Below are 13,409 nucleotides of genomic sequence, written 5' to 3' on the forward strand. Positions count from 1 at the left end.
TAGATAAGGAGAAAAACTGGAGAAAGGGTTTGAGAATTAATATTTGGTAGCTTTAACTCATTACAAGTAGATATTTATATCTACTTCCCTGCTCCTTTTCTACAGGTAAGGAATGGGCTAGCAGGTTGGTGGGGTTGGTGGGATGGTGGGTAGACTTGCTTTTCTTTGAAAATGCCCTGGGATATTCATGCTGCACCCCACTCTGGGCTGCAGCAGAGGAGAGGCGTGGATCCTGCTAGCACATCAAAGCAGCCTTCATGCTGTCCACACAGCCGGTTCTACTTCCTCTTTCTGAAGAGGGAGTAATGAGGTTCCTCTCTTAACAGCTGCACAGGCAAGCTGAGCTAACAAGCATTTCGCTTAACAAGTCACTTCTATACCTTCTTTGTGGGTACCCAGGGTAAACACTGGACCATTTTTCTTTCCTTTGCACTTGAGGCCAAAGCCCCATAGCTAATGCAAATAGGCCTTTGGCCTCAGTCTTTTGAGGTTACCGTTGAAGAAACTGAAGCCACACTCAAGAAAGAATAAGAATCCTTTCTATAAAAGGCTGAGCACTATTAGTAAAGATAGGCTTTAATGGTTAACAAATAGTAAGGTTCCTTAATGAAGATTAAATATTCAGTGCATTTCCCCAAGTATTTTTCCCTCTGATCACCAGTTGTGGGTTGCTAGCAGAGAAGTCACTGAAAAATCATTGCCTTCTCAGGCATCACTTGTACTTTGCTGGTGGCAGAGGATGTTTTTCTCACTTCTGTCTTCTCTGAATTTTTAAAGAGATCTTTGTGGAGCCATAGTGATCAACCACTTGCACATAATGCTTGACATCAGCGATAAAAATAGATCATTTTTCACCCCTTGGAAGAAAATTCAGTTCCAGAAAAAGCTCATTACATTTTAAACCAGCTCTCTACTATATCCTCTCCCCTAAAAAATAATACAGTAATAACTGCATGCCATTTTCCTTCTCATTGTGCTAGCCTGCATCTGTTACCACCTAGCTATGCATATCAGGACCATTTAACATCATAGTAGTTAGATTCTCAGGCAGCAGAATATCTGGAGGCAAGGAGTAAGAAAAAAGGTTGCTCTCTCCGTATACAGTTCTGCTAGAATTTACGTGATTTTTTTTTTTTTGCTTGCTGAGAAACAATTGTGAGCATAGCTTAGTAACAACATCAACAACAGTATTTTAAAGTTTACAAGGCACTATTCATACTAGTAGTAAGAAGCAAAGCTGGGATTTACCCAGATCCTCCCACCCAAAATCCAGTACCCCGGCTAAGTGATTTGTCTAATGTCACGTACTTAATTAGCTACAGAGGTAGCTTGAACACAGAAACAAAAAATGAGTTCTTTGTGGATTTGAATTCCCATTTCTGCAGCTCATTGCATGACTTGAAGACAAGCCAAACACCTAAACTCAGTTTCCAAATGGAGAATCTAACCTAATTCACTGAAATAATTTGGAAATAAATTTTATTTAGCACTGGCATAATGCTTTATAATGTTCCACTGCTTTAGACTCATCATGATTAGTTATAGTTAGTAAGATCATGTTTTAAGAGTCCTTAAGAAAGTCTTTTATAAATACTAATTCCATTCACCGAATGAAAGCTTCCATACAGCAGAGTTGACAGTCACCATTTATACTTTGCATTAACATGAGGAAAAGAAGGCAACACAATACCAGAAAGGTAAAAAATAAACCAACAGGCAAACAGGATTGAGTGAACAAGGAAAAATTAATGAGGCCAAAATGGATTGTTTTTCTCTGTTTAAACCATGTTCACCTCATTTGTCAGAAATTCCTTAAAGGTAATAAATTCCATTTAAGCTTCATTTTTTAAAAAAAGTATTAATAATAACAATCTCACTGATTGGCTATTTTTAACCACAGTCCTATGTGGTTTCATGTCACAATTTCCCTCCTAGTTCCCTTCTTACTTCTCTGACTACTCCTTCACTCCCCATCAGTCACTAAACACCCTGAGTGGGTCCTTCACGGCTCTGTTTTTGGCCCTCTCTATGAGTTCCCTACAAAGCTCGCAGGGCTGCAAATATCAGCTTTATACATAACTCTCAGACAAACACTGTCAAGTCTGATTTCTCCCTAGAACTACATTTCCAATTGCCTATTAGTCTTCATTTAGATGGCCCACTGACATCCTAAACTCATCTGAAATACTCAATATCTTCTATCCAAAACCTTCCTCTCCTTGTAACTTCCTATCTCTGTTGATGGCCTCATCACCTCCCAGTCAACTTGGCTTAAAATTTCAGTTATCTCTGACATCTCTCTTCCTCAATACTGACATCTAGTCAGATACTAAATACTCTAGATTCCTCCTCCATAATATCTCTCCCATCCACCCCTTTCTTTCATCTCTCTCTACCATCAAGTATGTTCCTTATTCCTCCCTACTGTACAAATGTAAGTTTCCCAAATCACCTTGCTGTCTCTAGTTTCTACTTTCTCCATTTATCTTCAACATTCATGCTGATGTAATCTTCCTAATATACCAGCTGGATCACAGCATTACTTTGCTTAAAACCTTGTTATTCCCCATTATTCACAAATAAAATAGAAAGTCTGCATCCTGACATCCTTCTACAATCTGTCTCTCCCTATCTGACCTGCTTTATCTCATACCCCTTCCCTTTGTATAGTTTCAATTCTAGTCAGAAAAGACTATTTATCAACCCTTATTATTGTTCCTTTCTCCACTACCTTTCTGCTTTTCCTCACATCAGCATCCTTTAGCTGGAAGTACTCTTTCCCTCCTTAAATTTCTCTCATTTTGTTTGAACCTTCCCTTTGTGTGTCTTCCATTGTACCTTGCCTCATGGTTGTTTGCATATGTGTTCATCCTTCACTATTAAGTTGTAAGCTTCCTGGGGAGAGAAATTTTATCTTATTTTATGTTTGCATTTCTACCACCTAAGAATGTGTTACACATAGTAGATACTTTAAAATAGTTTTTAAAAAATATTTATTAAATTTATTGTTTTGTTTTATTAAATTTATTGTCATTAAATTTTATTTTACTAAAATATTAATTTTTTCCTCTTTCCATACCAGGATCTAGTGTTATTGACATGTATCCTTTGACTCGGATGATACAAGACACAAAACAGATCCCACATAGTCATGATCAAGACATCAATGTCATGGTTTATAACAGAACTTTTCACCAATTGCTCACTATTTGCTCTGAATCTATCATCAAAGTAAGTACAAATTAGGTTCTTCAAACAAAAAGAAAGGGCAAACCAAGAGGAAATTTCTTTTCCCACAGAAAAATTATAGAATAACTTGGCAGGAGTAGTAGTGTTAATGATATAAGCCTGCATTTCTGGAACTGTTTTTGTTCTTTTGTATTTCCAAAGAGAATGGATAATCTATGAAAAGCAGACCTCTCCAGTCTGAGTAGCATGGTGACTCCTGTCAGTACATTGGAATGGGTCAATGCAATTTTTGTCTACCACAATAGGTAGTTCAAATGAATAAATTAAAGATGAGGAACTGGTCTACACTTTGAACTTATTTCTTACAAATTGACTTTGTCACTGCCCTCATATTTCTTAGATGCATTATTTGCACATGAAAATTCAATTTATGATTAGGATGACTGATGTTGTTTGATAATCACAGCAACAAAATTTTGTTCCAAGTGTGGCAGGGCTTTTAGTTTTATGGAAAAAGTCAAAGATGCATTCCATGTTACTCCATGAGCATTTAAAAAATGGAGACTGATGTTGTGGAATAATGAATTATTTATGTGACCTAGGAAGATTTCATCTCTCTTATGTTTGTTTCTGAATCTGAATACTTCTCTGTATGAGATGGATAGAACTTGAAATAGCCTTTGTAAATATATTATATAGACTTCTAACATCTTGTGGGAGTCATTTCTGAGAATGGGGGGCAGGGGACCACAAAGCATATTAATGTGATTCCTCCACATACTGCCTTCATAAGGGCATTCCTAAGCCCCTGTTGGCTTTTAAGCGTTTGGGAGAGGCAGTAGTGTTCAATCCATTTCATTAAACATTTATTAGGAGTGGGAAGAGGCAGAATAGGGTAGCAGGAAAATTCTGTGTTGAAAGTCAGGAGGCCTAGATAAAAATCTGGATTCCAACACTTGCTACCTATTTTGACAATGGTCCAGGCTTTCATCCTCCCTGAATTCAGTTTCTCTTTGTGTGAAATGGAGATGATAACATTTATACTGTTTTACAGGGTTTTAAGGAGTCCAGTCAGTCAACCCTCATTTATTAAGTACCTACTATGTATCAGGCACTGTGTTAAGCACTGGTAAGGTTGACCTTAATGTGTTGTATAAGTCTAAGTTATGATTACTTGCCTTTCGAGTTTGAAATGCTGGAGATTTACTAGAACTAAACTGTTTACAGAGTTCAGACAATTTCTCCATGTATCTGGTCATCTCCTAAGGCTGCCTATACATGCCCTCAGACAACTTCTAGGTAGCATTGGCATCTCAATAGGAAAGGATGATAGAGCTTGAGTTGAAAAGGGCTTCAAAGGTCATCTAGTCCAACCCCTTCATTATACAGATGAGAAAGCTGAGGCCTGGGGAGTTTAAGTTATTTGCTCAAGGTTACACCAGTAGTTTGTATCAGAGACAAAGAGGTCTTTTACTGGGAAAAACAAGGAAACATCCCATCCTAAGTTGTCATCACTTAAGGGGTTGCAAGGTGATAATCTTTAAGGCAAAAATGGATGCCCACTGAGAACAGAGTTACTCCAAGTATAACTCTGGTAGGAAAGCTTGGGTTAGGCCAGTATAACTGAGGCACTGCTTCAATAAGTAGTTTCATTTTGTAATCCATGCTCCCTGCAAGGCGTCATATATCACATTACTACTGCTGCCTTTACTATTACAACATGCAGTCTGGCCCTATTCCTACCAAGTAGTTCTTTAGATGGCCATGCGTCTAGTCTCCTGGAGCTCTTAAAAACTAGAAAGGGAGAAGTGAATGAGCTAAGGATTCTATAAATGAAGGAGGTTTTCTCCCTATAATCAGCAGGTAACATTTATCACCACCCAAAGATTATTTAGAGTTTCACAGCTCTGATTTCCAAAATCCCTTTAGAATGCTCTCATTGAGCAGTGTGAGAAATGTCTATATTACCCTTTGGCAGCATATAAACTATGGAGAAGGGGGCCTTAGAGGTCACGTATGTCAACAGCTCCATTTAAAAGATGAAGAAAGTGAGACCCAGTGAGGTTAAATGATTTGCCCAAAGTCACATAGGTAGTATAAGTGGCAAAGCTGGCTTTTATCTCAGGCCCTCTGATTCAAAATCCAGAGTCCTTCCTCCTGCACCATGAATGAACCACATTGAAAATCAAGTAATATAAAACCAGAATAATGATCTCAGAAGTCCCTAAAATTTCCCTAAATACTCTGAAAACTGTGAATTACAAATAGGAATTGTCCCCAGTTCTATTATAGAGTGATAGTTCAATTTGAAACCAATTAGGAAGGAGGATAATACAGATTGCAAACTTCATCAGGGTATGTAAGGATCAACTGGAATACATGAAAAGTGCTTCAACCTTCTTGGAGACAGGTGTTATAAAAAAAATTACCTTATTATTTATCTCTTTTCAAAATAACCAAACCTTTACTGTCTAAGGCTTTAGAGGAAATACCTATCTAATCAACCTGGATGTAATTAGCAAAATCAGAAATTATGTCCATCTGTCCTAGCACTTATCTCTTGACACATTAAGGAAACAGAGTGAAGACTTCAAATCTGTAGTCATTACCTATATCCTCTCTCTGCCCCTTCTACCTTTTGTAGAAAACGAGGTTTTGACATGACTTCCAATTACTTTCCTTTATGCCTCTTTGAACATGATGAGTTACTGGTGTTTTACTTCCATTTAACAAGCATTTATTCATGATGGCTCACACCTATAATCCCTGCTGTTAGGGAGCCAGGTATATTGCTTGAAGCTGCAGTAGCTGGAGCGAATCAGCTGTCCGTAGTAAGTCTAGCACCACTATGGTGTATTCCAGGGAGTCAAAGGCTAGGTCTGCCTAAGGAGGAACAAACTGCTTCAGATTTGAGACGGAGCAGGTCCTGTGCCACATGTCTGTGTCAGTCACCAGTGAGATCAACACCATGACTGGCTGATACACTTCCAACTTAGGTGAGGTGATGGAGACCCAGTCTTAAAAAACAAACATAAAAACAAAAACAAAACAACAAAAAATAAAAATAAATGCCCACCATATGGAAAACACAGGGTTAGGTTCCAGGATATAATGACCAATACAAAAATCTTTGCCCTTAAAGGGCATAAATTTTAATGAAAGTAGGAAAATGTGGGTGCAAAGCATGATGGAACCTTCAGAAATTACCACAAATAACAAAGCTTTCTTTTAAGAGCACCTCCTTTCTAAGAATCTCAGAGTAGAATCATAGCATATTAGAGCCAGAAGAGATCATAGCTAATCTAAATTCTTCATTTTACACTAAAGTTAAGTGACTTGCCAAAAGTAATAGTTGCAAACTGAGAAGAGTGATAACAGATAATGTTTGCAGAGCAATATACATACAACATCTCACTGGAGCTTCACAACAACATAAATCATTTCATTAGAGCCTCAAAATAACTGAAGCAAATACTGCAGTTATCACTATCTCCATTTTGTAGATGAGGAAACTGAGGCTCAGAGAGGGTGGGACTTGCCTTTGGTTACACAAGAGGAAAGACAATATTCGAATCTAGGCCTTACTGACTGTAAGTCCAGCACTCATAGGTGAAATGATTTGCAGAAGGTCATAACGCTGACAGAGCCCAGACCAGGATCCACATCCAGGTCTTTTGAGGTGGCAGTGTGGGACAGTGGAAAGAGCACTAGTTCAACAGTCAAAGGGTCTAGGTTCAAATCTTTCCTCTGATGCTTACTATCTCTCATTTAACCTCCCTGAGCTTTAATTTCTTCATCTGTAAAATGAGAGAGTTTGGTTAGATGATCTCAGAGGTCCCTACCAGCACTAGTTTGAATGCTAAAATAAAGGGGCATTGTCATGAAACTTTGTTAATTAAATTTATATGCAAAAGCACAAGGGAAAGAGCTCTGGATTTGCTAAGGGTCTTTGTTCAAATCCTGGCTTTGCTATTTACTATTTGCATAATCTTAGTTGAGTCCTTGACTTCTCTGGACCTCAGTTTCCCATCTATAAGATCAGGTGGCTCGACTAGATGACATTTAAGGTTCCTTCCTGCTCTATATATGTGATTCTAAAATTCTAAGTTTCAGAATTGAGTAATTTCATTTCAAACAAAACTCAAATCCTAATACCATAACTATTATTAAAAAACCAGAAGTTTTTGCTAAAGAATTTGAATTCTGGCTTCAATGAGGAAATGAATTCTTAAAAGCAAATTGCATTCTGACAAAACTAACAATCTTGTTTCTCCCCAAATCCCCTTTTAATAATACTGTAGAAAAATTCAAGAAATTAAATACTTATAGACATCTCCAAACACAGTTCAGTCGTGTCTGAATGCATATAAGTAACAAATAGAGGAAAAAATTGGTAATTTCCAATTTTCTTTGAAACATGTAATATTTCTGTTTGCAATTATAAATAATCATGCACATATGTATAATACTTTTCAGTTTACCAAATACATTCCTCATTATAACCCAATGGTGTAGGCAGTCCAGGAATCATTATCTCCATTTTGCTGATAAGGAAATGAAGCAGAACTCAAGGGGTCTTTTGACTCTCAGTCTAAGATACTTTCTAACATGGGATGCTGCTAATTACTTATGGATTCCTCCAAAGGAGAAATAAAGAATGTTGAAATATAAATAAGGCTAAGATTAAAAACAAGTACTACTTGATTTCTTAGAAACTTAGATAATAAGAAGAAAATGATTTTTAGAATACAATAAAATCATCTCACTAAGTGGCATTTGTGATAATTCACATGTATATGGACATTACTCTTATTTGTAAGAAATTCAAAGTTTTATTTCTTATTTCCTTCTTCTCTGACTGTCTAAGGTCTCATAAATATATACAATTCAGTATAAAATCAATAGCTTTTTCAAAATAAAGAGTCAGGATGTCACCTATGGGCCAGCCAGGACTAGCCTTGGGTTCTTGTTTAGGGTGGGGTGAGGGAGGGGATACTTCCTAGTAAGTATACCCAGTACACTTATACCAGTATGAAATTGGGAACCTCTAAAGTCAACTTCAATCTAGGTACTCAGACTAACAGAATCAGCCACAGCATTTGATTGGAACTAAAAAAAAAAACCAAAAAACTTTTTTGAAATTAGAAAACTCAGTAACCATTCCACAAATGAATGCATTCCCACTCTCTTCTTCCCTAGCATAATATGGAAAAGAAGTTTCCCCAATCCAAGTTTCCACCAATAAACTGAAGAAAGCAGAGCAATGCCTTGGCAGCCATAAGCCCTACTATTTGTAACTACCAGCCATCACTTTATCCTGGGCTCTTCAACTCTCTTCCTGCCACTAGATGGAAATAGAAGTCTCCCTAGCTCTGCTTTTGCCTTACATCTTATTAAGTAGCCCAGAAGTCATTCCTTCTTTCTGCTCCAATTTGTCTCTCTACCCTTAGTAGCCTAGGACTTCCAGATTGCTATGTTTTATCCTCTATGAAACTCTTCTGGGTTCTTTCTTCATCCTTTTCATTTTTTCTTAGATTTCTATGTCTTCTCCAAAATGAAATATCCCCTGTGCCCTGGCACTGGTCTCTCCTGGGAAATGAGGTTCTGGTTTTGTGTCTGCTAAATAGAATGCCACCACCTAAAGGCTGGCTGTGGTACTGGACTTTGATGACTCTGGAGGAAAGTAAGGTGCAGCTCTGCCTCACTTAAATCCAATTCACTCAAAAGTCAAGGCATCACCCTCATGATGTCATTGGTCCTCTTTGAGAATGAAGGATGAACAAAAAAAAAAACAAAACAAAACCCAACGAAACAAAAACAACCCCCCTTTACAAAGAAATTATAATTCCTCCTAACAGCCCTTCAATTTGCAGATCTAGCAGATACTTCACAATGGTTATGTTGTCAGGGCAAAATGTTTTGGGTCTCTAGGGTCTGCTCACCTTGCTGGGGTCACTGAGTTCAGGATTAGGCACCTTGGTCCTGTTTACCTATAAACTTAGGGATTGGTTCATTCAATCTCTAGCAAACCTGACTCACAGGATAAAATATTAGGATTAAAAGATACTTTAGAGGTTATCTAGTCCAACCTCCTCATTTTGTGAATGAAAAACTTCAAAGAAATTAAATTATTTGTGTAAGATCACATAGCTAATGGAAGTACTAGGAGTAGAGCCCTAGTACCCGATTCACAATCAAGGTCACTGGTGATCTCTTTATTGCTAAGTCCAAAGGCCCTTTCTTAAGACGTTGTTATTCTTGACCCTTCTGCAACATTTGACACTACTGACCACTGCTTCCTCCTGAAAACTTTTTCCTCCCTGAGTTATTATAATACATCTCTCTCCTGGTTCTCTATTCATTTGTTTGCCTATTCCTTCTCATTCTCCTTTGCGTGTCCTGACTTTTAACCGTGGATATGTTCCAGGGTTCTGTCCTTTGCCCCATTCTCTTCTCTCAGTGATCTCATCAACTCCCATGGGCTCAACTGACATTCTTACGCAGATGAAACCTGAATATTTGGGAAAAGGGAACCCTTATCTCTCTTCTAACTGCAGTTTTGAAACAACTATTTGCTGGGCATTTTCAACTAGATGACCTATAGGCATCTAAAATTCAACATGTCCAAAATAGAACTTGCTACCCTTACTCTTTAACCTAACCTTCTCCTCACTTTTTCTGTTTCTATTGAACACACCACTATTCTTTCAGAAACTCAAGATTGCAACATTGGAGACACCCTTCTTTCTCTCTCAACCTCTGTGGAGATACACTAGGGCACATGCTCCTGTAGGTGCTAAAGCCTCAACTACTGAAGATCTGAAAAAGAAAGTTCTTGTCATTGTCGCTTGTCACTGTCAAATTGATTCAACATGGGAAACTGATAACATTTTGTCAGTGGAAATGATACTAAAGACAAGGCATTAACATCTGCTTTGCCACTGCACCCTAAAGACTTCTCCATCTGACTTCCTCCTAAAACCTTTTATATTCGTTTTCTCTCCAATCAGAACATGAACCCTTTGAGAACAGGGATTGTTTTGTTTTTCAGTTTGTATCCCCAGTGCTTTGCATATACTAAGTACTTAATATGCCTCATTCATTTATTCATTCGTTCTCTCCCTCATCTTCCCTCCCCAAATCCAATCAGTTGCTCAGTGTAGAAATTCTACCTTCAAAAGATCTCTCACATGTGTCCTCTTCTTGCCACTTGTAAGACCACCAGCCTAATTCAGCCTCTTACCACCTCTAGCTTGGGCTATTGTAATAGTCTCCTAACTGACTTTCCTCACCCGGTCTCCTTCTACAATCCTCCTCCATACAGCTGCCAAATATGTTCCTAAAATGTAAATCTGACTTTATTAAACCTCCCCCCCCCACCACTCAAGAAGCGTTAGTGGCTTCATATTGACTCTAACCCTTAATACAAACTCCTCTATTTGTCATTTAAAGCCTTTCATAATCTGTCTTCAACTTGTCCTTCTAGGCTCATCACTCGTTACTTCTCCTCCCATGCTCTCTGTGTTCAGCAAAACCGGACTATTTAATACATGTATTTGATTTTCCATCTTTACACAGACTGTCCGCTATTCCTGGAATTCTCTCCATCTTCATTTCTTTCTCTTGGAACCGTTAGCCTCCTTTCAATATCCAGACCAAAGTCTACTTCCTACAAAAAACATTTTCCGTTTTCCTTAGTTGTTATTCCTACTCCCCACCCCCGATACATGTATTTGTTGTGTGTATATTTTATATCGATACATATTGTTTCCTATCAGTAAAATATCAACTCCTTTAAGTGAGAATCTGTTTTCACTTTTGTTTTTGAATCCCTATCACCTACATCGAGCACAGTGTTCAGCATATAGGGACTTTTAAAAATGGATGGAATTAAATATCCACGATACCATATTGGCTTATGCTACAACTCATGTGACACTGAAACATATCAGAAAGCAATTCAGAACTAGATATGATCATCTACATGGACTTTCAATCCTATCTTGGGTTAGTAAGCCAATTTAGGAAATATAATTGTATATAGCTCAGAAAACTACTTGGTAAATAGAGAATAAAAGCTAAGTAAATTGAGTCTAGACTTTCCTTTCCCATTCACCCCCAATCTCCATCAAACCTTGGTAGCTCATGAATTAACCTCTGCTTTAGAGATAAATCTGCCTAAAGAAGATTGTCACTTAAAGTTGGAGTTGCTCCTTTCTTGGACACAAGGCCAATAATCTTTGTTTCTAACTCTCATTTTTCTAGATTTTATGCTAGTGTGTGCCCCATGTAGTAGAAGGAAGGTGGGCCTGGGACTCTGGAGAGTCATATTCTAGTTTTTGCTCCACTATTAGCTATGTGACATTGAACAAGTCATTTGACCTGTCTAGTATTCCCACCTATAAAACAAAGTGTTGAACTAAATGATCTGAAAGTTTCCTTCAAGGTCTAAGATTCTTTATTCATTTCTAGTACTATTCTAGCATGCTTTATAGTGATTGTACATGTGTCTAGTTCAATTCTTACAGTCTGACCTAAGCCTGATTATCTTTTGCCCTATTGGTTACCTTGGTTTAGGTCCATAGTGCCTAAACAATGTCCTACTTAATACCCAAATCAGTAGCTACTTTATGATGGACAGAATCACTGCCATAGATATCTATGCATATTGCTTACCCAGCCAAAGGCTACTAGATTGATAACTAGACCACACAACATCTTTAACAGTTTTCTTTTTTCATGGAAACAATCTTGATGATGGAGTATCAGGTGTGTATAATAGCTAGCAAATAGAACATGCTTTGAATATTATCAAATGTTCTCATATGAACTAAAGGACAAATTGATCATTTGACTTCTCTCTGTTAGGTATGGGAACTAGAGACAGGACACCAAATATATCAGATTTTTGATCCCCATGGGAGCAGCATTGAAGTAACAACTGCTGCTATTGATAAAAGTGGATTTGTTCTTGCTACAGGGGCATACAATGGTAAGACTTATCTCTTGAGGAATGTTCCTGCCTGTGTTAGCCCCCTGGAGATCTGCATTCAGTAGGGCTGAAGAATTAGTTAGTTTTTGGTGGGTTGGTGTGTTGAGGGAAGAGCAGGTTTGAGTAGGAAAGCATGATGCTAACATCAGTTTCACTTTGATGACCTTGACATCACTAAGTCCACATCCTCAGTCTTTGGTATTACTATATTTATAGGCCTTGATATGGATTATAGAAATGCCTCTTTCCTTGGTTTGCTCTACCCCTGCTGTTTTTTGTTGTTTTGTTTAGTCATTTTCAGTTACATCTGTCTCTGTCACCCCATTTTGGGGTTTTCTTGGCAAAAGATACTAGAATTGTTAGCCATTTCCTTCTCCCACTAATTTTACAGATGAAGAGACTAAGGCAAACAGGGTTAAGAGCTTTGCCCAGGGGCACATGGCTAATAAGTGTCTGAGGCTGGATTTGAACTCAGGAAGATGAGTTTTCCTGACTCCAGGCTCACACTCTATCTGCTGCACCACTTAGCTGCCCAATCACTTAGCTGCCCAATACTCCTGTACCACATGGTATAAAAGGGTATAGGACTCAGTTAACATCCTAACCCTAGCTAGTTATTCTTTTTACTAAAAATGCTTCCTGGAACCTGGCAAAGTATCCAGCTCATTTAGATCTAGTCCATTCATTATTTGACTTCTTTGAGGTGAAGAAACAGCCACTATAGATTTCAGTAACAGGAGAAAGGAAGAGGACAGAAAAGACAGAAATTAGGAAAGGACTGAACTTTGAGAAGATCAAACCAGTACAAGAAAGTGCTGCCACGGTGTCCCACATTTAGGAGCATAGCATCATAGATTTAGAGCTAGAAGGGATTGTAGAGATAATCTAGTCCATTCCCCTCATTTTCCAGATGAGGAAACTGAGGACAGAGAGTTTGAATGACTTGCTTCAGGTCACATTATTAGTGAGTATCAGAGTCAGATATTGGCTCCCTTGTTATGTTTACAATAAAGCCTTACATAAGGGTAGTATTTTACATATTACAAAAAGCCTTAGGGCTGCAGAATAAAATCATTAAAGTTGAAAAGGCCCTGAAAAAATAAGCCTGGGACAAACAGGAGTAGATATTATATCTATATATTGTTTACCATCCTAAACCTTTTCCAGACTACTATTGAATCCAGTATAGCCCTCACTTCCTTGCTCTCTCTGTTCCATTGAACTTGAA

The 13,409-nt window shown here is 38.0% G+C and overlaps 1 protein-coding gene across 2 annotated transcripts in view; it reads left to right on the top strand.

Moving 5' to 3' along the window:
* The window catches only part of LOC114050150 (WD repeat-containing protein 64-like), a 172,956-nt gene that overhangs the window by 92,190 nt on the left and 67,357 nt on the right, over nt 1-13,409 (top strand). For both annotated transcript variants that reach the window (XM_027871755.1, XM_027871756.1), the window contains exons 12-13: nt 3,083-3,231; nt 12,058-12,181. In XM_027871755.1, the coding sequence (XP_027727556.1) occupies nt 3,083-3,231; nt 12,058-12,181 (273 nt within the window). The remainder of the gene's footprint in view (nt 1-3,082; nt 3,232-12,057; nt 12,182-13,409) is intronic.

The sequence above is a fragment of the Vombatus ursinus genome, unplaced genomic scaffold (assembly GCF_900497805.2).
Source record: "Vombatus ursinus unplaced genomic scaffold, bare-nosed wombat genome assembly UNPS02014798.1, whole genome shotgun sequence".
Taxonomy (NCBI): domain Eukaryota; kingdom Metazoa; phylum Chordata; class Mammalia; order Diprotodontia; family Vombatidae; genus Vombatus; species Vombatus ursinus.